We start from the raw sequence: 25422 nt of genomic DNA on the forward strand, positions 1-25422 counted from the left end.
CATGTGCTTCTAGTCCCAGCTACTCGGGAGGCTGAGCTGGGAGGATCACTTAAACCCAGGAAGTCGAGGCTGCAGTGACCTATGATTGTGCCACTGCACTCCAGCCTGGACAAGAGTGAGAGAAAAAAAAAAAAAGATAGAAAAAGAGACAGGGTGCGGTGGCTCACACTTGTAATCCCAGCACTTTGGGAGGCCGAGGTGGGTGGATCACCTGAGGTCAGGAGTTCAAGACCAGCCTGGCCAACATGGTGAAACCCCATCTCTACTGAAAATACAAAACATTAGCCGGGTGTGGTGGTGGACGCCTATAATCCCAGCTACTCGGAAGACTGAGGCAAGATAATCGTTTGAACCCAGGAGGTGGAGTTTGCAGTGAGCCGAGATCACACCACTGCACTCCAGCCTGGGTGACAGAGCAAGACTCCACTAAAAAAAAAAAAAAAAAAAGAATAGAAAAAGAAAAAAGAAAGGCCCGGTGGCTGTCAGGTAGAGAACATACTGGAGCGAGGGCAGTGGGCTGGGAGACAACTGGCTGGGGGTTCCAGTCCTGAGTGAAGGAATGCTGCGTGAGGAAGGCCCACACAGGGAGAAGGGGAATCTGGCCAGGTATACGGAGAGTTGAGGTGCCCATAGCATGTTTGAGGGGCGCCTGAGAGGCTTCTGGGTAATGAAGGAGGGTTCTAGGAGACTCGTCTTGGAAAAGGAACCATACCTCATGAGCAAAGCTCCAAGAACAGGATTCCTGCCCTGAAGCTGCAGTGCCCAAACATGTTAGCCTCAGAGTCTGTGAGTCCCATGCGTAAGGCTGTGGGCCTCCCAGCTCGGTGGGTTAGAAAGGCTCCCCAAGACCGGGTCTCCTTCCTTCTTTGTTGCCCCTCCCTGACTCAGCTCAAAGGTGTAAGGAACCAGGTCACCAGGTAAGTGACTGACCAGTGTCCAGCAGCACCTGGGACCCTGGCCTTCCTCTCCTGCAGCTGAGAATCTCCAGCCTCCAGCCTCACCCTGCGAGCTGGGTGCAGGGCAGCCACCCTGACCTCCCGGGGCCCCTGCTCCCCTCAGAGCTCCTGTCCCTCCTCTCTGCTCCCCTTGCTCCCCAGTGCCCTTCCAAGTTACTCCAGACCTGCTCCTCCGCACTTCCGCCCCTTATACCCTGTAGTTCCGCACACTAGCCAGAGCCCCCCACACCCTCCTGTTCACCCTGACGCAGCCCCACTCCCTGCCCATCCTCTTCCTCTTCCCTCTCCAGGAAAGGGGCCAGCGCTCATCCTTCCTGCCTCCTCTGAGACCTTCTTCCTCCTGCTCCCACCAGGAGCTCTCTCAGCACTGCCAACCCCTCGGGGGCACCCGTACCCCTTCTTTCCTTCAAATGCCCTCAGGCCTCCCATCTCTAAGTTCTCCTTGAGTCTGCCCTCACCCTGTCCGCACCCTCTCCTTCCTTTCTCCCCATTTGGAGCTGGAGTTTGCTGCCTGCTCTCACTTTCCCCGCACCCCACCAACTGCACTAAGGAAATGGCCCCGTGGGAGGCCGCCGGGACCTCCAGGGCCAATGCTGGCTTCCGCTGCCCCCACTCAGGCTGCCCTGCGGCACTCAGCACTGTGGGTGCTCCCTTCAGGGCGGCGGGGAACAGGTGTGCGAGTGCAGGGGCTCCCCCTGCCACAGTTCCCAGGCGTCCTCCCCACTCCCTCTCGGCTTTGCCTCCTCCTCCCTGGTCCCCTGGTTTCCTAGTGGTGGTCCTTGCCACTCCCCTTCCTCTGTTCTCACTTCCACATGAGAGGCCCCCAAATCCACAGGGTCAACAGTCTGTCCCCTCGCTCAATTCCAGAACCGGGCACCTTGGGGCTTTCCTCAGAGTTCTCCCTGGGCCAGAATGCCTTCTACCTCTGCACGCCCTTGGGTCAAACCACTGCCTCCAGAGGCCTCAGGAGTGTTCCCAGCCCAGGGACTGGAGAACCCCTAGGTGTTGACTATCTGGCTTCTCGGCTGCTTTTCTATCTTGTGTTGATCTGCCAGCCAGCACATTTATTCATTCACTTATTCAAAAAATACTTAACACGTTGGGGGCTGTGATGCTTCGAAGGTAGGAATGAGCAAGACAGGTCATCTTCCCACAGGGGTCTGCAGACCTGTGGGCTTAGGAGGTAGGGTCTGTATCCCAGTCTGCCCCTCCTTGCCCCCTGCCCAACTCATGGACACAGTTCACTCAAAGGAAACTGAAGGCACTCTGTTGCTCAGTGGGGATGGGGACAGGGCTTGGTGCCCAAGGTTAGGCAGGAAGAGAGGCAGGGCAGCTGGTGGGGGTGCGGGGCTGCAGAGGGAGCCTGCGGCTGGCTGGGCAAGGGGAGAGCTGTGGGCAGCTGCCCCGCCTCAGCTTAATTCCCTGGGCAAACAGCAGCATTGGGAGGGCTGCCCACCTCAATCCCGCTGCGGCTCTGACTTCAAAGGGCTCTGGGGGCTGTGGGCGGGGTGGGCTTCGTGGAGGTGTGCACACCTCTCCAATTCCTGGAACTCCTGCTTTCCTGGGAGCGCGGGTCCTGGGGCTCAGACCTCTCTGTCCTCAGAACAAGGTGGTGCGGCCCAAGGGCAGGTGAGGGGCTGGTGGGAGTCAGTTCAGGACTGTGCTGGAAGGCTATCAGGGGCCAGTAGGGAGACCCTCAGCCCTGACAGCCCCCTCCGTTATGGTACCCCCACCTCTCCTTGCCCTGCAGTTCAGGCTGGCTGGCTTCTGAGGGACAATGTCCTTCCAGGTGGCTCCTGCCAACTTCTGACGCAGACAGGGAAGGTTCAAGCCCCAGCACGCCCGGTAGCTCTGACCTGCCCACCTGGGAGCCACAGAGTGGAGCAGACACAGGTGCCCCGGGAAGAAGGCAGCCCCTGAGGGCCTCCTGTGCTTCACTTGCTCCTCAGTTCACACCAGTCAGTGAGGCTTTGGATGGAAATCCTGGCCCCTCCCTGCTCGAAGTGCACCTCCCCGCCTGCCGTCTTGTCACCTGTGTTTTCCTTCTCATCAAACAAGAAAGTGTCAGCAGGACCCAGGCTCCTCCCCCACCCCATTGTTAACAAGGCTGGCTTGGCGGCCCCTCCCCACGTCCCTACCCCCGACAGGCCCAGGCCTGCCCCAAGGGACCAGCCCACTGCCCCCTGCCGGGAGCGCACCTACACCTATTTACCTTTGGACTTCAGCCCAGGAGGGAGGTGCACCTGACCCTCCACCGCCCCGCCTTCCTTCCTGCCCTCCAGCTCACCCTCTTCCAGCAAGTCTGGGTCCTGGGGCAGGGGAAGAGGTGGAGAGCCATTCCTGGCTCCTGCCCCAGATGGAGCTCAGCTCTGCAGGGGGCCTGAAGAGTTCGTCCCAGCGGAGCATAAAGTGTGGGGTTGAGGGGGATCCCTGGGGACCTTCCAGACCTGAGAGTCACTGGGCCCCGGGTGGCCTGTCCTATGGAACAGGATGTGCCCTGGGGAGGGAAGGGGAGCCGTGCAAGGTCTGAGCTCCTGGCCTTTCCTCCCACATCCTGGCCCTCCCCACCCTCTCCATCACATTCCTAGCGGGGGGTTACAGTGGGAAGACAGAATGGGGAAGAGGCAGGAAATTCTGGGACAGAAGGGTGGCTCTGTGCTTTGGGAATGGGCTTCCCCCAACACTTAAAGTGAAGTGGGGCTGGGCGCGATGGCTCACTCCTGACATCCCAGCACTTTGGGAGCCCGAGGCGGGCGGATCACTTGAGGATCCAGCCTGGCCAACATGGTGAAACCCCGTCTCTACTAAAAATACAAAATTATCCAGGCATGGTGGTGCACGCCTGTTATCCCAGCTACTCAGAAGGCTGAGGCAGGAGAATCGCTTGAACCTGGGAGGTAGAGGTTGCAGTAAGCCGAGTTTGTGCCACTGCACTCCAGCCTGAGCGACAAAGCAAGACTCTGTCTCAAAACAAAGCAAAACAAAAAGAGGTGGTTCGGGGCGGGGGCTGTCACATGCAGCAGGGGCTGGTTACCCCAAAAGTGGGGGTTGCAGGTTAGAATGAAAAAAGATGAGGAACCTGCCCAGGGAACTTGAGTTATGAGCTCAAAGCCACACAGCTCCAAAGAGATAGGACAGTGAATGAACAGTGATCTCGGACTGGGATGCTGGCACAGGGAGGAGCGTGATGGGGCAATCTACAGAGTTTGAATGGGGTCTGTGGATTAGATGGGATTATCAGGCCAATGTTAATTTCCTGATTTTTTTTTTTTGAGACATAGTGTTACTCTGCCACCCATGCAGGAATGCAGTGGTGCAATCACAGTTCACTGAAGCCTTGACCTCGTGGGCTCAGCTCAGGCAATTCTCCTGCCTCAGCCTCCTGTGTAGAGAGTAGCTGGAACCACAGATGCACACCTCCATGCCTGGCTGATTTTAAAAATTATCTGGAGAGGCTGGGTGCGGTGGCTCACGCCTGTAATCCCAGCACTTTGGGAGGCTGAGGCGGGCAGATCACGAAGTCAGGAGATCAAGACCATCCTGGCTAACATGGTGAAACCCCGTCTCTACTAAAAATCCAAAAAATTAGCCGGGCGTGGTGGCAGGCGCCTGTAGTCCCAGCTACTCGGGAGGCTGAGGCAGGAGAATGGCAGTGGGATTTTTCAGGAGCCTCCAGGTAACTGTCAAGCTGGGGCAAACCTTGATCTGCTTCTCAGGCCTGGTGCTCCCCCAGTAGGGGGTCCTGCTTGCCCCAGACATTGCCCCTCTTCCCCCCAGCACAGGCCTGGGGCACACAGCTACACGCCCCGCCTGTCAGTCCAAAGCGGGAGGCTGATCCTGTGGGGAAAAGGCTGGAGCCCACCTTGTTCCCCAATGCTGAGGTCCATGAAGAGGAAGCGGGTGGACAGTGGGGAGAAGGAGGAGGAGTCGCTTGCGGGGTGAAGGGAATTGAGGCAGCCCTCAGCCTGCCTTCCTGGACCTGCAGGCTGCGTGCCCTCCTGCAGTATTTAGAATAATTAGCAAGTGAAAGCAGCCAGTTAGCAGGGGAATGCCAGGTTGGCCTAGAGCCAAGCTCGAGGATGGAGAAAGAAAGGGGCTTTGGGAGAAAGGGGTCCGTGGAGGCTGGACAGGAATGCTTGGGACGTTGCCTGTTTGTGCCCCTGTGTGTGTGCGCCCGTGTGCGAGCTCGTGTGCAAGGAAGTGGCTCTCTGGAGGTGTCGTGCACCCGTGAGGGTGTATATGTGGCGAGGACTGAGTTGGGAGGTGGCTCCCAGGCAAAGCAAGGGGAAGGGGATTGAAAGGTGCTGGCTGTCACCCAGACACAAATTTCCCGTGCCTCAGTTTCCCCATCAGAACTCTGGTAGTCTGGCTCCTGCCACTGTAGGTGAGAGGGGCGGGTCTGAGCTCACTCCTTTCCCTGGTGGCCTTCCTCCTCCCCAAACCTGTGTTGGGCCAGGTTGTGTGGGAAGTGAGTGCCCTGGGGCTGGGTCCCTCCAGGAGAGGACCAAGTGAGGGAGGTGCTGGAGACCAGCCCAGGCCAGGGATGGCCGACTAGGGCAGGCCGGCCTGGGCAAGCCCTCGCAGCGGGGGACAGCAGGGGCCGAGCCCAGGACACACTTAGCCTTTGAGTTCCCCGGGTCTGGGGGCGGGGGCCACTCCTCCTCCCTTTGTCTCCTGATCCCCCAGGGCTGTGGGCCTTGGTCTCCCCATTGCACGGATGGAGCCACCGAGGCCTAGGCTCCAGGGGACATCCGAGAGCCACCCCTCAGTCTCTTCCTCCCTGGGGATGCTGAGGTCATGGGGAGTTCGTCAGTGTTCTTTGCAGGCCCTAATTGCCCCCGCATCTTCCTCTCAGTCATCCCTCACTCCAGCAAAGAGAGGCGCTGCCCCTCCCGAACACTGAGCCCTCATCTGTTCCCAGAGAAAGTTTGGAGAGGAGCCATATTTAGATTTTTAAAAATTTTATTTTTAAAAACTTTTCATTGTAAATAACTTCCATGAAAAAGGTTAAATTGCCCCAAGGGGCAGGAGGGTGGATGTGGGATGCAGCCCAGGGGATCCAGGTGGAGCAAGGCATGCCCCACGCCCCCGAGGAATGCAGGCAGGGGCATGGGGTTACCCCTTCTTGGTCCCAGTAGTTCCAGCAAGCTCGGTGGCCCTCCCAGTTAAGCCTCAGCTACAGCTACACTCACTACATTAGTCTGTCTGTCCTGCGCTCTACAGCTTGGATGCCCCGGCCCCCAAACCGCCAAATCCGAACTTCCTGCTGCTCTCAGCTTCAAGTTGGGCTTAAAGATTAGGGGCCAGGCAAAGATCCCAGAGGCCTTACAGAGGATCTCCTTGCCCAACCCTGTGCCCCCACCTCATTTTGATCTCCTCTCTCTGCCCCCTCCCCCAGTCCATATTCTGCTCAGCTCTGCCCCATCCACTGCCTGCCCCCGGCCCCAGGGAGGCTCTGCCGGGAGAAGCCTCCAGGGGGTTAATTTGCTGTCATCTAATTAGCATTTGTGGTACCGGGGGATTCTCTCTGGATAGAGACCTGGGGAAGCAGGGGGGAAGCGGAGGTGCTCTGGGAGGGCCCGGTTCTGTTCCTCCCCAGCCTGACCCGGGCCCCTCCAGGCCTAGGCTCTCACGGCGAAGGGCCCTTTAGCTGGTTTCTGGGGCTGGGAAGATGCGGAGCAATGAAACACTGTGTGTACAAGGGGGGCTGGGGAGAGGAGGCAGCGATTCTGGTCCTGGGCCCTCGTTCTCAGCCTCCTGGGCTTGAATCTGATGGCAGCTGGGGCTGGTGGCCATGTGGCCTTGTGGGGCCAGCCTTGGAGCCCTGGCCCAGCCCCTGCCTGGGTGGTGGGGTGTCTGTGGACCTGTGTTGGGGGGTAGTTCTAGGCCCTGACTTGGGCACTGTCCAGAGGTGGGGCAGGGCCTGGCCTCTTACAAGAAGGCCCCCACGCTGGCCCAGTCCTGCAGGTCGGAGGCCAGGGTGGCGTCCCCGGCCTCAAAGAGGGGCTCCGGGGGCAGGCAGCCACTGCCGCTCTCGTCCCAGGGGTGCTGCAGGAAGGATGTGGCCAGGAAGGTCTCGTCGAAGTCCAGGCTGTCGGCAGCCTGCTCCACCGAAGGCCCCCAGGTGGCGGGGCAGTCGATGTGGCGACCGTGGATGGTGAGGTCCACGTCCACGTGTGAGGCGGGGCTCAGAGGTGGGCTCAGCTCCAGGGCCTCCAGCCCACCCAGCTCCCCGCCCAGAGTGCCGGTGTCGAAGATGGCCTCCCAGTCAAAGTTGCCTTTGAGGGGTTCCAGCTCACCCTGCTCCTCTGGGGTGGGCAGCAGGGTGCTGGGGGGCCGCGGGACCTTGGCTACCCGCTTGGGCAGCGGCTGTTTGCGCTTATGCCCCAGCCTGCCCTCGCCTGCACCCCAGCCTGCCTCCCCGGTGGCCTCCTCGAACTCCCGCAGTAGCTGCTGGGCCTCGGTGTTCACCGTCAGCAGCCCGGCCCGGGGGACAGCGCTGGGCTCCTGCGCAGCCTGGCGGGCAAAGGCTGGGTGGATGTGGACAGGGGGCAGCCGCCGCTTCTTGAAAGCCCCGCTCAGCAGCCGCTCCGCGTACTGGGGGTCGATGCGCCAGAAGCCGCCCTTGCCTGGTTCGTCCTTCTCCCGAGGCACTTTGATGAAGCACTTGTTCAGAGACAGATTGTGGCGGATTGAATTCTGGGTGCAGGGAGAGAGTGAGAGAGAGAGGAACCGCTGGGTCAGTGGGGATGGGGAGACGAAGTGGCACCTGGTGCTCCTGCACGCCCCCCATCTTTTCTCTGGCAGGGGAGAGGAGGTGGGGACAGACACGCTGCTCTGCCCAGGCGGCTGCGGCTCTGGGACACCAGCCACAGGGCACTGGAAGCCTGGAGTGCTGTCGGGGGCTTTTGTTCCCTGTTGCCGGGATATCTGCCTGCTCAGTCATCCGAGCTCTGAGCTGCAGGGTGGCTCTCGGTGCCACCCCCGTCGCCTACCCTCCCTCCCTCACCCTGCCGCTCACAGCCTCTGGCCAAAGCCCTTGGCTCCCCCACGGCCTGGACCACCATCTCCCTTTGCCTGGGCCTGGCTGGCCCTCTGTGTGAGTGAGTGGGTCCAGGGAGGGGGCTGGGCAGCCGAGGATGGAGAGGTGGGGGAGAGAGAGAGCGAGTGAGCGAGTGAGCAGGGATGAGGAGTGGGGGATCTGATGACTTTTCTTGTTTGTTGAGCCGGCTGCTGGCCTGGGCCTTCACCCCCCACGGCCCCCTCCCCCCACTCCAGGCTCAGTTGATTATTACCCAGCCAAGAGCTAAGAGCATAGCACTCATTCCTTGGGCCTGTTTCCCAAAGGCAAGCTGCACAGGCTTAGGGTAGGGTGGGGCTGAGGGTCTCTGCTTTTTCGGTGCAGCTACAAATGACACTGCTCTAGGGTCAGGGGCATTGGAAATGGCTTGGGACTGTGGTCCTGTGGCCTGCCTGCTTTGGGTGCTTCAGGGAAGAGTCTGGATGTCCTTGGAGGGGCTCTGCCTCCAGCTAGCCCTTGATGGTGATGGCTAAAGACTCTTAGGGCACTGTCTACCCAGCCTCAAATCCACCATCCTCCTGCCTTGTCTATTCTTAGGTGCTTAATCGTGTCCAAAGATTGCTGGGGGACAGGGGTCCTGGGCTGGCACGGCAGGGCAGATGGGTGGATAGTGCCCCGCAGCAAGGCTGGGATGTTTACATGGTGGCCTGGGCCCCTTGGCTGCTCAGTGCCTGGTTCTGGAGACGTGGAACATGATGCCAGTGTGGTAGGCAGAGCCCCTGTGGAAGGCACCTGGCTCAGGTAATTGTCCCCCCAGGGAGGTTGGCTGAGAGCGGGGGTTGGAGGCAGGAAACTGAGCAGAGGTTGAGGTCGGGGGGGGCTGGGACAGCAGCTTTAGGAAGGCCCCTTACTCCGTTCACCCTCCACTGGGACACATGCTACAGCACCCCTTCCATTTCATCCTCCCCAAGCCAACTGCAAAAGGGCAGGACATAGAGCCTGGCAGGCAGGCCACGTTCCAGTTTCCGTTTCTGACTCCCGGCCCGACAAACCATCCCGGGGCAGGGCAGTGTCTAGGAATTCCAGGACTTGGGACAAGAATGTGCCTTCAGTTCATCGCTCTCCCCAAGGAGACTCTGTCCACGCAGAGTCTAACCGTGGTCTTTGGCCTGGGCCTGCTGGATGAATGGCAGGTGCTTGCCCCTTGAATCTCAGCCTCTGCACCCCTAATGCTCTCCACCTCTAGACATTCTCCCTTCTCTCTCTCTCTGGAAGTCAAAGGAGGGGCAGTTGCAAGAACTGGGCTCCTTTGCAGTGCTCCCTTCTGGCCGAACCGAGCCTACTTGGCCTGAAGATCTGGGATATGAATCCAGTGCGGTGTGGGGAGCGAGGAGGGAATGGGGAGGGAGCCGCCGCCGCCCGTGCCTACTCTACCTGCCAGGTGGGATCTGCGTGGCGGAAGTAGCAGAAGTTGTCCGTGATCCACTTGTAGATGGCCGACAGGGTGATCTTGGTGGCCTTGCTGGCCTGCATGGCCATGCAGATGAGCGTGGCATACGAGTAGGGAGGCTTCACGTGCGGGTTGGTGGCGTAGTCCACGTCGTCGGGGGGCGGGGCCTGCAGCCCCGGGGGCGCGCTCCGCGACGTGCACGACGACGTGGGCTTGCCCGGCGTGTGTGGCTGCCCCAGGCAGGCGGGGTCGGCCGCCAGGGGGGACCCGGGCGCCGCCGAACCTGGCACCTGGTGGTAGCCGTGGGTGTCGGTGCCCCCCGGGGGCAGGGCGGGGGCCTTGGCGTTGAGAATGGAGAATTCCTGCAGCCACTGCAGGCTGGTCAGGCTGTCATCCAGGGCGTCGGGCTCCTCCAGGCCGCCCTCCGGCCCGGCCTCCTCCGCCGGCCCAGCTCCCGAGAGGCGCAGCCAGCTCTCCGCCATGTCTGCGGGGACTCTCCGAGGGGGCGGTCAGCATCCACGGGCTGAGCCGGGGGTGGCCCGCCGCGCTCTCTGGCCCGCTGAGTCCCGCAGCTCCGGTTACACGGCCTCCCGGACGCGCGCTTCCATCTCGCGACCCCGGGGGCGCCTCCTCCGAATAAGTATGTGGTGCCTGCGAGGACCACGGCGGGAACTGAGCACTACCCCACCCCCGAGGGGACAGTGTGTGTACGGGGACGCCTCTTGTAACATCATCCCCGCAGCTGGGGAGGATCTTTTAATGCCGAGGTCTGGGAAACAGAAGCAAGGCCCTGGGGTCCCACCCCACCAGATCCGCCTCCCTCTTCCTTTCCTCTTTGAGGTTTTATTAGCCAAATAAAGGAAGAGGGTAGGGGCATCCGAGGCTATCCTTTTCTCCCGAAGAGCAGGAAATCAGGACCCCCTTCCTCCCCGCAACAAATGGAAATGGGGCGAGAAGTCTGGGAGGGCAGTACGACGGGGCGGGGACGGAGCAGGTCCTTTGATCCTTGAAAAGGAATATTATGATAGGGGATCATCGGGAAGGAAGAGGACGGAACAGTTATGCGGGGCAGGAGGCGAGTCTCCCCCAGACTTCTCCGATGTCAGTCCCTGGTCCCACCACTTCCGTCAAGGACGAATGAGAGCGGGCTGGTACCGTCGCCCACCCTCCCCCTGTCCTGCAGTCCCCCTGCCCCGTCCCTTACCTGGCGCAGAGCGCAGCCGGGGCCAGAGGAAGGTTCTGGAAGAAGTTCCTCCCACCCCCTGCGGCTCTCTGCCCCCAGCTCGGGGGCCCTGCCAGCGACTCTTGCCGCCCCCCCGCCCGACGGCGCTTCTCTGAGCTACCGCGGCCCCGGGACCGGCATTAAGTAGCCGCTCCAAAGGCTTCTCCCGCTGCCATGGCGACGCTCCGCCCCCATAAACAGCTTCCGCCGCTGCTATTGGTCAGTACGTCTCCAAGGAGACCGCGGGCACTTGCCACTCTCTCTGGCGGCAACTCTCTTCGAACTCCCTCCTTCTGCCGCCCTCTCCCGCGCCACCCAACCCCCTACCCGCCGCTACGTCCCTGCTCGGCTCATTCCCGCCCGCGGGCCCCGCGCTGGGGTCGGAAAAGCCCGCGGCCCGCGGCACCAGGAACCGCTATGGATCCGTTCGTCCTGGGGAACTACGACTCTCGCCCCCACCCCCTTTCTGTCCCGGACGCTCTGAGGCGTCGACTGCTCCTGGGACGGAGCCTGCGGTTGGGGAGCTAAGGCTGGGAGCGGACTCAGGCTCGGGAACCGTATCCTTGAGATTTTCTTTCCTCTCCGCTACGAATGGCGCTTTCTCAAGTTTCCGCAGCCTTTCCCTCTCCCCTGACTCTTAGGGTCTTTCTCTGGTGCCCCAGGCAGGTCTGATTTTCCGATGCCACCTGCCGCTTACATCCACAGAGGCGGCAGACACACCCAGGAGGCAGGGTAATCCAGTGTGTCCCAGTAAGCAGCTCTTTCCCCACCCGTATCCTCGAGGTTCCAGGAAGCTGACATTCCAGAGGCTTCCGCAGAAGCGCACTCACTCCTTTTGGAGAGAGCTGATGAAGCAGAGCCCGTGGGTAAAACTCTGCAGTCACGGACTTGTCAAATTCTCCTAGCGGGGTCATTTGCCCAATTAATTTCTCCAACCTTTAAGTGACAGGGATTAAGAGTACAGGGACTCTGGGGACTGTGGCCCTTCCTCCTCCCTTCCCCTGGCCTCCCTCCTGTCACCAGCTTTCCTGCTCTTTAATTATTGAGGAGCTGCAGGGTTGGACGTTCTCCGGTTTAAGGCGGCTGCAGAGGCAGTGGTGGGGGCTGGGTTGCTTACCTAGCCTCTGCCCAGGAGCTGGAGAGCTGGGGTCGGGAAGCCTGGTGCTCAGGCCATGAAGAAAGCCCCGCAATGGCCCATCACTCCTCCGCCAACGTGCCTTTCCCTAGCCCTTGCCTCTCCCACTCCTCCAACTCCAGATCCTCTTGAGTAAAAATATTAAAGAGTGCTGGAGAAAGACAAACTTTCACAGATAAGCTCACTTTGCAGTTAGCTCTCCTTCCCTTGTAAACAGTTTTATTCATTTTTAAGAATCATGCAGCAATCCATAAATATTGCATTCTTGATGTCCCCACTGTAGTGTGCCCACAAGTGTACTCCAGGGAGAGGGGTACACAGATGGCACAAGCAGTATACACATGCACACACCAGGTGTGCAGACCAAAGCAAAGTGACCAGCGTGCCAACTCCAGGTGGGCAGGATCCTAACTCTCCAGGTGAGACGGCTTAGAGTGTGGGGGGTCTATGCCTAGGAGATGCCTCAGCGGGGGTAGAAACTCTGGTGGGATGGAACTGGGCAGAAGGAAAAAAAGGGCTCTGTGAGGAAGCCGGGATCACACTACCTGAACGCAATAGAGAGAGTACAGGCCTAGTGCAGCAGGAAGGAGCCCTGGGTCTCCATAGTTACGCTGTGCCCTGTGGGAGAAGCCAGGCCCACCTCTTCTCTTTGGGTGAACTGTTGACGTGACTATGTGACTGTCTCCAGATGAAGGACTGGGGCAAAAGAGTTGGCCACTGACCTGTCCTCATCAGGCTGACTGAGGACCAACTCCTTGGATGAAGTATTTCTGTGGGCCACAGAGCTAAATGACAGCCAAGAGAAGGCAGGGGGACAGAGGAAGAGGAGAAACAGTTACTAAGAAACAAGTAAAGGACATTTCTAACCTAGGTATGCCTTGGACATGGGGCTGAGGCCTTGAGGAATCTTTCTGTGCTTCTCCCTAGGAGAGGACTGAGCACCTGCTGAGGAAGGACATGGATCCTCCAGGAAGGGGGTCCTGGCCACTGCAGTTACTGTTTACCTCAATCTCCTTCATCTCAGCTCCTTCCTCCCTCCTCCCAGGTAACACCACACTGTGAATACTACCTGCAGGGGACAGGACAGGAGGTGGTCTGTGTGCCACCACCCCAGGGTAAGGGAAGCTCCCTGTCACCTGCTGCTTCTGGGCTCATATTTCAGGGAAATCAGGAAGTGGGGTTATTGCTCAGCTTATGCATCTCAACTATGAAAGGGGCGGGAAGAATGTAGGGGGAAGGAAAGGACATTAGGTGGGGCCTGAAATGGTAAAGTCTACTGCAGTATTTCAGAGAGGGTGGAGGACGCGCTCCACTCCATCAGGGCAGGATGTAAGCCACAATCACTAGGCAGTGAGACTGTCACTGCACTCCTGGCCTCTGCAGCCACACAGGAGCAAAGGACCCCCTGGGCGCCAGGCTCTTTTTGAGGCTATCTGCCTTGGAAACACCTTGACATTTTTTTTTTTTTTAAGACAGTTTCGATCTTTTTGATCTTGTTACCCAGGCTGGAGTGTAGTGGCGCGATCTCGGCTCACCGCAACCTCCGCCTCCTGAGTTCAAACGATTCTCCTGCCTCAGCCTCCCAAGTATTTGGGATTACGAGGCATGCGCCACCACGCCTGGCTAATTTTGTACTTTTAGTAGAGAAGGGGTCTCTCCACGTTGTTCAGGCTGGTCTCAAACTCCTGACCTTAGGTGATCCGCCCGCCTTGGCCTCCCAAAGTGCTGGGATTACAGGCATGAACCACCATGCCTCGCCAAAAAGCTCTTTTAGGGCAACAATTCCAAACCCTAAGACAAGTCCACCACAATGGGCATAGCCTATAAGGCTCTCCCACATCTCAATCTCACAAATAATAGTTGTTTCTAGCTTTGCTTTCCAAATAATCTCATGCCCTACTAAACCACCACCTTTTCCAAAGGCCAGTAGACGACACATGGAAGAGCCACAGGGAATCCACTGATGACACGCACGCTGAGGAAGGCAGAGCAGCCACCACCTCACAGTCCAGCTGTGCTGTTTCAGCTCTTGTATTTGTGACCTCACACTGGACTGGGGCGGGGAGTGCACACGAACAGAACACTATTTCTGAACTGCCAGTCAGCATGTGACTGGCTCCGTCTCCCTCTTCAGTGATTAGGCTCAGTAGCTCTGGAAGGCAAGGGAGGAACACATGGAGGATGGGGAGAGCCCTTGAGGTGAAGGCCCTGAGCCCTGATTCCAACCTCTGCTCCCAGCGCACTGCTGCTGGCCACATGCTGCTGCCTGAACTTAGTTCAAGGCTCTCCACCACTTCCTTTGGGGACCTGGGCACCAAACTAAGAATCACTGGTTCACATTTCTCTCAACCATTAACAAAAGGGGGTAGAGATGGGGGCAATAGGGACAAGAATGCCACCTCCCGGGTGAGTGAAGACGAAATATATGACCACTCCTCACCCAGTGCTTAGCACACAGAGGTGGTCAACACGTTTCTTGAAATGTCACCTTAGGATGGAGTCCCAGGCCTCCCTGAATGCACCTGATCAGGAGAAATGCTCCTTAAGGGAAATCATCTTAACTGGGGGATTCTCAGATTCAAGGGCTTCTTCTTAAGCAGACAGGCACGTGAGGCCCAGGAGACTGGCTCTGCTACCAGAAGGAAGGATTTTTTCTTTCAACCAACCTTTTGGTTGCTACCATTTCTTGTCCTTGAGAAAGGTGCTCCTAGTGCTTGTGAAGGGAAATGCCATATCCGTGTAGTATTGCTCTCCCTTTTCACAGCCCTACCCCAAACTGCAGGTTTCCAATTGGTTATGATGTGCCAGAGACCAGGAAATGCCAGAGGGATGTTTGTAACAAAGCTGCCAAAACTCTAAGCCTTCTTGTTCTACCCCCTAAGGAGAAAAAAGATGTGTAAGAAATTAGCCCATGGACCCCAGCTCCACCTGAACATCAAGATACCGTGGGGGCATTCCAGAGTCCCTGCAAAGGGTCTCGTGAGCTGCAGTTCATTGAGTGGCTTTAGGTCACGGGGAGAAAGGAGAGCTCCAGTTCCCTCTGAGAGGTGAGGGATTGTGGTTACAGGTTGTAACAGCTGTCACAGGAGGGTGAAAAGTCTCCAGCATCTTGCTGAGGATGCCCAGGAGGCAGCAGCTGAGTGAGGATGGATGGAATGCAGGGGCAGGAGAGGAGCCCAAGTGCAGAGGCTGGGGCTCAGACAGCCAAGGGGCCCCACACACAGGGCCTCGTCTCAGAGTCCTCCAGGCTGCTGGATGACAAGCGCCGGCGCTGGGCATTCCGACTGACGGCATTGTCATCAGCCTGCCAGGCACCTGGGGAACAGAAAATGAACATTACAGGAGCCAGACCTTTGGCCAGATCCAGATGGTGTCTCCAGCAGGGCAGCCCAGGAGTCAGCACGGAAGGAACAGGATGCGTGTCACCTGAGACTCCGATGAGGGTGCGAGCCACAGCACTCGTGCGTGAGAACGGAGAGAAGCAGGTGCTGACAGGTGCAGAGGCTGCTCCTGCCCCCTGGGCTAGGTACAGTCACTGCCACTGTGGCTCCCAGACAGGGAGGGACATGAAAGATGTTCCTTGTTTTGTGAACTTACCCTGGGATCCACTTTCGTATTTTAATTACTTGGTTTTAAAGTTTGCCTATATGTTACGATAGACAGGAAAAGGAAATTGGGCCTCGCTGAGCTATTTTCATCGGGGCAGGAAGAGGTGGGGGGAAGTGAGAAGACTGTTCGTTCTGGCCCGAAGTGTTAAATGTTTTCTGTGGGGGCCCCGGGGGGCAGGAAAGGACTGGCCACCCAGCAGGGTTTCTGGGATAGAAGGCTGCCCGGAGGGAGGACAGTGTGAGGCTCCAGCCCCCATCACCCGCCGTTTTCCTCTCCTCCTGCACCTACGCAGCTGTTGAGGTTTGCTACTAGCTGGTGCCATCAGCCCAGCAGACGCCAGCCCGAGAGCCTCGGGGACCCACAGATACCACCACTGAACGCATCCTCTCCCCAAATCTGCTGTTGTCCCCACGTGAGGAGCGCCAGTGCCCATCTGGAAACCCATTCTTGGTGCTTCTCTTTCGTGTTCTGGATCCAATCCTCCACAACCTCCTGTGGGCTCACTTCCTAGCGGTGTTGTGACTCCATCTGTAGTCACACTAACCTGGGCTCCACTCCCAGTTTACAATGGTGTGATCCGGGGCACATCAATTTACTGTGGGCCTTGGTTTTCTCATCCATCAGATGGGAGATGAGTACTGACCTCACAGGCTTGCTTTGAGGACTAGACGAGAGAATGCGAGTGTTGGTGAGTGACTCCTAGAACAGCCTGTGCTCAGGCTCTTCCAGGCCATCTCGCCTCTCCCCTAAGAGTCCTCTTCATCTCCCGCCCACAGATGAGCTCACTCCCTCCAGTGCCCTCCCTCCGGTGAGGCTAGAGCGCTCGCTCCTGCCTTGGGCCTTGGCTGCCTCCGCTCTCAGGGCCCCCTGGCTCCCTGGGGTAGGGAAGGCATGTTGTCCTCCGGACCCTGTGGGCCTCCCAAGCATGTCTCCCAGTGCCCTCCCCTCACAAGGCACCTCTGGCAGGGTAAGGCACAGTGTGCTCCTAAGTGCTCCCTGCAGCCTGAACTACTGCTCCACGCATGCCTCACATGGTGGAAAACGCTAGGTCCCGGAGCTCCTCCATGGGACGAAGCTCCTCCTGGGCAGGGGCTGTGACTTCTTCACTGTTGCAGTCCAGAGCCCAGCACAACATCTGACCCACAGGAGGACCTGTTCAGTGGACGAGGCCGACCAACTGTAGAGTGTGGCCGTGAGGTTGAGAGAGGCCACTCACAAGTGTCCAGGGTCAGCCTCAGGCCAGTCCAGGACATGAAACTCTTTAATGGCACGTGGAGTCAGCAGGTATAAATGGCTTATTTCCATCAATGCCTTGGTGTGCTAATCCACCTCAGACTCTAGTAACAGTTTCTGGTGCTTGACCCCAGGGGAACAGTGAGAACAGGAGAGTCTTGGATCTCTCTCACATCCAAACTGAATTTGGGATCTTTACTCCCTGGGGGTGGGTACTGGAGCCTGGGACATGAGTCAAGCTGTTTTTTTCACCTCTAATGGTGGCACTATGTGTCTAAGTGTGGCAGGATGAATGTAAGGCAATATTAATATTGCCTTTAAAGTGAGGAACCCAAAATAAAATGAGCTGTTTGTTCATTCATATAATTTGGTAGATCTCATACCTATTCCTCAATGTTTATGGGGCAGGACTCCGGAGCTGCGGCTGTTCAGTAGGAAAGACCAAAAGCAAATGGTAAACAAGAGAGAAGACACACATGCATGCACAAATAAAAACAGCAGCACCATCACCACCACCGCCACCACCAGCAAGCCACGGAACGCTGGGCCTGAGAGGCTGCCCAGAGAGCCGTCCTGACTCTGAATTCACAGGAGTCCTCGCTACAAACTCCACCCTTCTATTCTATAGAAGTCTTAGCCAGGGCAGAACATTGGTTACTTGTGGAAGACTCAAGAATCAGATCTGAAGTCTGCTCTCCTGGCCTCTTGGTAAGCTCTGTGGTGAGGGAGATTCGGCAGCAAGTGGGGGGGCCCTTCCCCTGGCAAGGCCCTGCTGCTGCTCTCTCCTTAGCCTCGTTCTCACGGTGAGCCTGGCTGCGGAGAGTCAGTGTAGGTGCTGAGGGGCCTTCCAGAGCAGGTGCCGCCATTTTGTCTGGCCTGGAGGCCCCTCCAGCCAAAAAATGGAGCGTAGAGATTTAAAATCCTTAGAGGGATATGGGTAACAGTGCTTTCCATTCACATCTCATTTTTTGGGATATCAAAAATGGGAGTATAAAGAGACCTCTAGAGGTAGATTTTGGGAGTACATTTAGGAAAATTTCACAAGCCCCTTTCCTGCCTCTTATTAAATGTAAGGACTGTAATAGTTCAACTGTCTTTGTAGGGTTGCTCTCCAGGGAAAGGAGGAACTTAGTTTGAATTTTTCCTTAGTGCCCATAAAGTGCAAGTAGCATCTTAGTCTTGGGTTTTGAGGCCTCTCAAAAAGAGGAGATAATTCAATTTCAGGTCTCCACAAACCTTTTTAGATTTCACTGGATATGCTCATTCCAGTGGAATGCAGTCATTTAAAAATTATATTTGTATTCCCACTAAAAAGACCCAAATTATCTTTGCCTTTGTTTTTTTTTTTTTTTTCCTCAAGATGGAGTCTCACTCCATCTCAGCCTCCCAGGCTGGAGTGCAGTGGTGTGATCTTGACTCACTGCAACCTCCGGTTCCCAGGCTCAGTCGATCCTCCCGCCTCAGCCTCTTGAGTAGCTGGGACCTGGCTAATTTTTGTATTTTCTGTAGAGATGGGGTTTCACTGCATTGCCCAGCTGGTTTCCAGCTCCTGGGCTCAAGTGATCACTCGCCTCGGCCTCTCAAAGTGCTGGGATTACAGGCGTGAGCCACTGCGCCCGGCCTATCTTTGCCTTTTTCCATCACTGACTACCCCAGGGCCTTCATAGAACTGTCACTTGCCATGATGACTATCCTGCCACCTGTGTAACAGTCCACCAAACTCCCTAGAGCCACATCTGCTTGGCATGGTCTCACAATTCTAGTCTTACTACCACCTGCCACACCCGTCAACTGAGATCTCCTTCCTTTATTCCTTTCAGAAGCAATCTCAGAACACACCACTCCCCAAAATCCACCCTTGGTCTTGGGGCTCAGGAAAACCCAGAAGTTTCTTAGGGGGAGCAGGGCTGGAATGACAAAAGTGCCTCTAAACCCTCACCAGTGTGACCAGAGTGGTGAGGATAGGAACCAACAAGGTTCTCAGTTCTTGCCACCAGCCAGGTCTCCTGGCAGAGCCTGTGAGCATGGCGCAGGGCACAGGGAGAGCATGGGAGGCACCCTGGGTTCCATTTCCCACTGGCCCTCTGTGAAGGGAGTGGCACCCGCTTGAAGAGGGAAACAGACTCAAGCAGAGACCAGGCGCATGTGCAGCTGTCCTGATGGGGAGAGAGCTGGCTGCAGGAACAGTGATGAGCTAAGACAGCCAGTGGTATCTCAGCCCTAAGATAGAAAACTGAACTTACAGCTGAGTGTGAAGAGGCTTATTTACTCCATGAGACCTACCAAAGTGGATACTCCTGTCTGTAACCTAGCAGACACTTCCAGAGAGTTCTCCAGCAAATCTGCTACCAGTGGAACCAGAGACACATTTTGCCTAGAGAGATGTGCTTTTCCCTCTCAAGTAAAAAGGGAACCAGAGGTTTTGAGACATCACTTTCACCCAGCTACTGACCGAGGATGCCAATTAAAAACAAATCATGGGCAGGCACAGTGGCTCACACCTGTAATCTCAGCACTTTGGGAGGCCAAGGTGGGCGGATCACCTGAGGTCAGGAGTTCGAGACCACCCTGACCAACATGGTGAAACCCCATCTCTACTAAAAATACAAAAATTAGCTGGGCATGGTGGCAGGCGCCTGTAGTCCCAGCTACTCAGGAGGCTGAGGCAGGCGAAATCACTTGAACCCAGGAGGCGGAGGTTGCAGTGAGCCGAGATCGTGCCACTGCACTCCAGGCTGGGTGACAGAGCGAGACTCTGTCTCAATAAAAATAAAAAACAAAAACAAAAAAACTCAAATCCTTTCCACTGTCCTTGCCACAGAAGCATTCCCATTTTTATTGAACAGAAATTAATATAGTCTCACACATTTTTTTCTTGGAAAATCTTAGTATATTGAATACAGGCCCCCATCTTGAGGCCTCTGGTGAGGATATAATGGGACATTTACAGTGCCTATACCTGAGGCCCTCTCCCAAGAGCCATCATAGGCATGTGATTTCATGTCTGGCACAAAGTGTGAGCACATCATAATCTCTAAATAGCTGGCTCCACAAGTCACCCTAAGGAACCCCAGGGCTTCTCTCTTCCTCCCAGTCCTCACTCTCCTGTGATCCCATGGAGTAACTATCAACAAGCAGGTCAGCTGGGGGGAGTCAGGAAGAGGAGGAATAAGCTCAGTTTCCACTAGCACTATTGGCTAAAACAACTCCCAGCAGCTCCCTCTGCCAAAAAAATAGGGGTGGGTAAGGGAGTCCCTTGAGGGAGGCAAGAACCTAAATTTATCTCCTAAAGCCAAGTAAGGGGTTGACCAGGGTAGAGCTGCCTCAGACACAGGGCACGGTTAAGGCAGAGACATCATCTTGACGGAGGATGCCAATTAAAACCAAATCCTTTCCACAGCCCTTGCCACAGAAGCATTCCCATTTTTGTAAAACAGAAATACAGTCTCACAAATATTTTTTTCTCAGAAGATCTTAGTACCCTGAATACAGGCCCTTGCCAATCAGGAATGGGGAGCCTTGCTCACAACCCCAAGCGAGCGCCTCCCAGGTGTGTGCGTGCCCAGCAAGCTTGGACGGGGCAAAGCATTGGCAGGGAGGACAGTACTGGCACGGAGTGAACAGGAACTTTCATACCAAGTCTAGAGAACATACATGAGTTTAGAAAATAAACAAACCAGACAGACAGATTTACATTTGCCAAAATGATGTGGAACACAAATGGACAGATGGAAGCCAGGCCAGGAGTGGGAAGGCAGGGAGTGAAGCAGCCCCTGGGCCCCAGCAGCTCCAGTCCAGGCCTAACTGGCAGGAGTCTGGCCCCGTGGTCGGCGCCCCCTCCTCCATGCTCAGGCAGGAAGCGGGTCTTCCCTGGGCCTGTGCAGGAGAAGCAGGGAAACCGATACTGCCTCTTTTGGTCTCACTGAAGATGAAGAGGCCTGGGCAGTGCCTTTAGAACAAACTAAATAGAAAATGACTCAAGAAAGCCCTTTGAAGGGCTGGAGAAAGTGTCTCTAGGGAATTCCAGCTTCCCCTGCCACAAGCTTGTGTGGGGCCAGAGCGTGCTTGGACTGTGTCTTGCACAGGCTGATGGAGAGTGGCAACCACAGAGGTCGTGTGGCTCCAACGCCTCCAGCCACGTCGCTGAGCGAGTAAAGCACTGGACCCGTGATGTGGCTGTTCTGAAGCTGAAGTGAGTCTTCGTTCGGGGAATGTTTAAGAGGATTCAAACAACACGGTGTGAAGGACAATCTCTGTCGTGAAACCCGGAGGGGACATCTGACTGAGTCCACTTGGGCAAGATGTGGATTTTAGAAAAGCAGTTTTTAGAGCCCTTGAATGGGCACATTAACTAAAAAGGCGCTCGGTGCTCAACGTGTGATTAACCTGATCCTGTGTAAGACATTAGCTAGATTCAGTTTAGCATCATAAGGAGGAATAAGGGGCACAGTGACAACCTGATCACCTGTGAAGTTACAGCTCCAGGGAGCACAAAGGAGCCCTAACTTGACCTCTCCGCTGGGATCCAAATCCAGTAGTATGTACAATGCAACTGGTAACCCAAAGCTCATGGATCACAGAGCCATGCCCTAGCCTCTAAAATGCTGACTTTCACATCCCTCTCCAATCCTAGCTGAAACACTTTTCTTCTGAGGAGCTACGGCTTCACTTTTAAGGGGTTCAGGCAATCCTTCCAAGACCTTCGTAGAGAGGTGGTGTCTGTCTGCTCAAACTTCCTGTTGATGAAAACAAGACCAGGCCACCTGACATGGCACCTGCAAGGCCGTGATGTGGGGTGGAGAGTGGTTAGGCCAAATCATAAGTTTTGCTTCTTTCTTCCTATCCTAATATTCTCACTCAGAGCAAGGCTGGCTCATTGCAAAAAACTCAAGGACTCTCCCAGGCCTTCTTACTTCCTTTCAGCAACTGGTCTCCAGCACTAGCACACCCCAGGCCTTCTTGGCAGGAACTGCAGGGCAGGAGATGGGTGTACCAGGGTGAGAGCAGGGGTAAGAGCACAGGGATCATCCCCCACCAAGTTCATGTTCAGCAGACTGCCACTCACCAGGTAAGCAGACCTCAGAGCACAGCTTATTGTCCAGTGCTTTCACGCTTGCGATGTCAAAGTCATTGTTATTGTCACACTCCATACCTAGAAATGCGCATGTCCTCTGGCCTGTAATGGAGTTAATGCAGTTAGAGAGGTGCTGGCTGTGTTTTTCTCTGCATTGCTGTCCTTAAAATAAAAATCTTAAGGATGGAGACCAAAAAAAGTCAAATGATGTGTTAAAAAAAGACAATAATTTAGTGGGTAAAGAGTGGACAAGAAAGGAATCACATTGTGTGGCATGTCTGTATTCTCACACTATCCTGCTGTTTCCCTAGAGCCCTTTCTGTCTGCTGTTCCCTAACAAGTCAGATCACTGAGGAGGGCTGTGGGACACAGGCTCAACAGAGAACACTAGAGCGAGCAGAGCTGGGCAGAGGCCAGGCTGGTGAGGCTGCAACCAGCCGGCAGAAGCTAGGGAGGGCCAGTGGGGAGGTCATCCTGCTCATGCCTGCGTCTGCCTTGGGTGCGAGCTGGGTGTGTTTATGACCACATGGCTCTGCAAAATAAGTACATGAAACAACAACTAAAGGTCTTAGGGTCCATAATTTTGCATATCAAATCAGAATGACTACATTCACAAAATTATGATTTCCTTTCTTACGAGACCTCAGTTGTTATTTTCAGTGTGTTTTAAGTGGCTAACCAGAAATCTACGGACATGTAAGAAGGGAAGGGAAAAGTTTTAAAAGGTATCTTTTTTTAAAATCAAGCTCCCCTCTTTTTTTCTCAGTGAAAACAGAGAATAAAACAAATCTATTCCACGGGCTAGGGAATGTCAGGTGAAACCACCTGGCCACACTGTACTTCTTAGAAGCAAATATTCTATGGGAGAAATAATCACAAGGGGTAACGCTAGAGCCTCAAGCACTGAAGTCATCAACTGAGTTGGTGACACTCCAAACCCCCTTGGGCTGGGGTGCAAGAGCTGACGGAGGCAGCCTTGGTGGCCACCTTCTCTTTCAAGCTCCTTGGCCAGGCGGGACCTGTCATGTCCACATGCGCACCTCCAACACTTCCCAAGCGATGGCCAGCGCTAAAGCAGAAGCAATAGGATGACATCTGCTGGCACTTCTGCATCCAGGCCGGGCATATGTGTGCTCTGGAGGCGCCCCTAAGGGAGGTGCCTCAGAGCAGCAGGAGGAAGAGTCTGGCTCCTGGAACACGTGGTGTTCGCTGCTTGGGGGAGACTTTCCTGCCCACCTTCTTCCTCCTATGTCCTTGCTCTGTGGGCCATTCCTTCTCTTCTAGCCTTCCTGGAAACAACATTCTTCCAACTGAAGATATAACTGAGGCCTGAATTATGGTAAAGGAAGATCATTACAATAGCCTTTAAAATACTTGCCTAAGCTGAGCTCCTGAAGAAACTTGGACCTGTTTCCTTGACCACGCCTTTAATATGTCTGCTGGCTCCTGAGAGTCCTCTTTTACAGTAATGTCGACCATTTTCCTAACTAAAGCAAGACCTGACCAGCTGCCAAATAGTCCTCCTCCTCCCCACAGTGGAAGAAATGGCTACTGTTGTTCAACACTGAGACTGCCAGAAGAGCTCTATGGGGCTCCACTGAAAACCTGCAGCAGGGAGGCTGATGATGGGAACTGCTTAGAGAGCTTCCGAATCTACTTGAGGTAAATATGGACCTGTACGTATCTCCTGCAGCACCCGCACCTGACATCCATGGCTCTGAGACCCAGAAAGAGCTGAGGAGGTCATAGAGGTCATCAATGCCCTGCTTGCTTTGATGTACCACTAAGACGACGACCTTTCCCTTAACAGTCCCACACAACTGAGCAGTGCCACCAAGTCACACCGGTACCCTTTTCTTTACCCCTTAAAGAAGACCCAGGAAAGAAATATAACTAAAGGAAGTAAAGGACCAGATCTTTTACCATCTTCCTGCGTGGGTGATCCATCCTCTTCCTCCATAACATCATTTCCCTAGGACAGAAGGAAGGTCCTGTGAGTCTATAAAGCAGCAAAATGAGTAAACTGATTGGCTGAAGACAGAACTAATCATCCTAATGGTATCTAACTCCAGGGCCTACGTTAACAGCATATACTTCCATCTGTGTTTAATATGCCTGAGAGGCTGAGTAGAGGCAGATTTTGCTTGGTGAGGCACCGTCTGCCTATAGGGATTAGATCCGAGCCACATTACCCATATATGCTCAGAATGGTCTGTCAGGAACACCCTTGTTAATAGTTTAGCTGATACTGTTTCTCTTGTGTGTGTGTGTGTGTTTTTTTTTTTTTTGAGACAGAGTTTTGCTCTTGTTGCCCAGGCTAGAGTGCAATGGCATGATCTCGGCTCACCACAACCTCCACCTCCCAGGTGCAAGTGATTCTCCTGCCTCAGCCTCCCTAGTAGCTGGGATTACAGGCATGTGCCACCACGCCTGGCAAACTGATACCGTTTCTCTAAGGTAGAAGTAAAAGTTACTAAATGAAAGAGCAAACTGTGAGATCATAAGACTTTGAGAAATTCCTTAAGATCCCAAACCCCATCCAGATCCTCCATTGAGAGTAGCTGGCTCAAGAAGAGTTCTAGACCTCTCCCTGTGAACCGGCATTCCACAGCACACCATGGGCTGTCTCACACTGAACTGTGGTCCTGTCTGCCTGCTAGACTGGGCTCCTAGGTGCAGTGGGTGGGGGTAGGCAGAAACCTCGCCACACAGATCTGTATAGGTCTGTATGTGCCCCAGCACCAATGAGCACCTGTGACACAGTCCCCCATGTAAATACTAGTGGAATGACAGACAATACATTCTTAAGGCCAGGGGCTGGCAAGAAAAGTTCCCTCTTGAACTCACTCTACACCAGTGACCCTGGGAACCAGTGGCCCCACTCACTGGACAGTCCACAGGCCCTGGTGCAGCCGCTCTCATCTCTACCCATATTCTACTTCTCACTGATCTAGGCATGTCCCCCAGGAAGACTTCGTCAGCAAAGCCTCCCGGCCCTGGTCCTTATTGGCATCCCAGCCAAGGCCAGCACTCCTCTGGCTATGCGAAGGGGCACCACTCCGTGCTGTTGGGGTTACCTCTGCATCCTGCTCTCCAGCTGGGAGGCCAGCAAAGTTGCTGTCTGGAGACTCCGCTGGCAGCCCCTGCAGAAGAGCACAGTTTTTACAGGCTCTTCCATCAAGCTCTCGTGACAGCAAACCCAAACCTTCTTCAGTACAAACTTGGTGTCAAATAGGAGGGTCAGACCTAAGGGAATGCCTTGTTTTCTGTGGCACTCCTGGCATTTTGGGGCATTTTGCAGCCATGCATGGCAGACCTTTGGTTATGCTACTTTGGACATGTATGCAAAGAACAGAGAAGCCAGGGCGGTTCCCGTCCCTTCCCTTACCTCTCCTTCTTCTGAGGGGGCCCTGCTGGCAGACTGGGGGGAAGGGAGAGCCTCTCCCTCCTCTTCAGTGCCAGGGGCGACGTAGGAGCCAGACATGGAGGAGACGGTGTCGGTGCTGATCTGGGAGGATGCCATGGACATGACAGACTGGGCCAAGCTGCTGCTGGCAGGGCCTTTGGAGACAGGGGATGGAGAAGGAGCCTGGAGGTCAGGCAGGGCTTCTGCAAGCTTTCTGGGGAGCAGAACCCTCTCCCTGCACTCAGGCAGTGAGGAGTGAAGTGGCCTTATCTTGCCCTCCCCTAAAAGTGGTTTTAGGTTTACGGTTTTCCAAAAT

At 55.6% G+C, this 25422-nt stretch overlaps 2 protein-coding genes and 1 long non-coding RNA gene across 20 annotated transcripts in view; 1 reads left to right on the plus strand and 2 right to left on the minus strand.

Moving 5' to 3' along the window:
• Positions 1–5900: 5900 nt before the first annotated feature.
• FOXJ1 (forkhead box J1) lies at positions 5901–13373 on the minus strand. Its single transcript, XM_003913471.5, has 3 exons — positions 10632–13373; positions 9412–10078; positions 5901–7655 (listed from the first exon to the last, which is right to left on the minus strand). The coding sequence occupies exons 2-3, from the start codon at positions 9907–9909 to the stop codon at positions 6888–6890; spliced, it is 1266 nt and encodes a 421-aa protein (XP_003913520.3). The 5' UTR covers positions 9910–10078; positions 10632–13373; the 3' UTR covers positions 5901–6887.
• Positions 13374–13785: 412 nt separating this feature from the next.
• Positions 13786–25422, minus strand: part of RNF157 (ring finger protein 157) — a 97204-nt gene continuing 85567 nt past the window's right edge. For 4 of the 12 annotated variants that reach the window (XR_004179511.1, XM_031657776.1, XM_031657777.1 and 1 more), the window contains 5 exons: positions 25089–25261; positions 24778–24843; positions 23624–23672; positions 21692–21802; positions 13786–15099 (listed from right to left, as the gene is read on the minus strand). Coding sequence is in view for 7 of the 12 variants with exons in the window: in XM_031657776.1 (XP_031513636.1) it covers positions 14981–15099; positions 21692–21802; positions 23624–23672; positions 24778–24843; positions 25089–25261 (518 nt within the window). In the remaining 5 variants the exon portion in view is untranslated. Of the gene's footprint in view, positions 15100–17009; positions 17051–21691; positions 21803–22936; positions 23030–23623; positions 23673–24777; positions 24844–25088; positions 25262–25422 lie in introns of those variants that run through there. The other 8 variants (XR_004179512.1, XM_031657778.1, XR_004179509.1 and 5 more) reach the window with 7 other exon arrangements.
• LOC103878991 lies at positions 14748–23953 on the plus strand. 7 transcript variants are annotated; one of them, XR_004179514.1, is made up of 6 exons: positions 14753–14831; positions 15168–15279; positions 16018–16081; positions 16540–16677; positions 17035–17334; positions 18447–19184. It is a non-coding gene; the product is annotated as an uncharacterized LOC103878991 (long non-coding RNA). The 7 variants fall into 7 exon arrangements; XR_002517799.2 differs by lacking the exons at positions 15168–15279; positions 18447–19184 and adding an exon at positions 22467–23953 and having other exon boundaries at positions 14748–14831; positions 16509–16677; XR_002517798.2 differs by lacking the exons at positions 15168–15279; positions 18447–19184 and adding an exon at positions 20712–21960 and having other exon boundaries at positions 14748–14831; positions 16509–16677.

Source organism: Papio anubis, chromosome 17 (assembly GCF_008728515.1).
Source record: "Papio anubis isolate 15944 chromosome 17, Panubis1.0, whole genome shotgun sequence".
Taxonomy (NCBI): Eukaryota; Metazoa; Chordata; class Mammalia; order Primates; family Cercopithecidae; genus Papio; species Papio anubis.

Bases quoted from the DNA above. Each gene is read 5' to 3' on its own strand.
- FOXJ1 (XM_003913471.5), bottom strand. From the start codon at position 9,909: ATGGCGGAGAGCTGGCTGCGCCTCTCGGGAGCTGGGCCGGCGGAGGAG. The intron at 7,656-9,411 runs GTAGAGTAGGCA...CCCTGCACCCAG, and splicing joins ACGCAGATCCCACCTGGCAG to AATTCAATCCGCCACAATCT.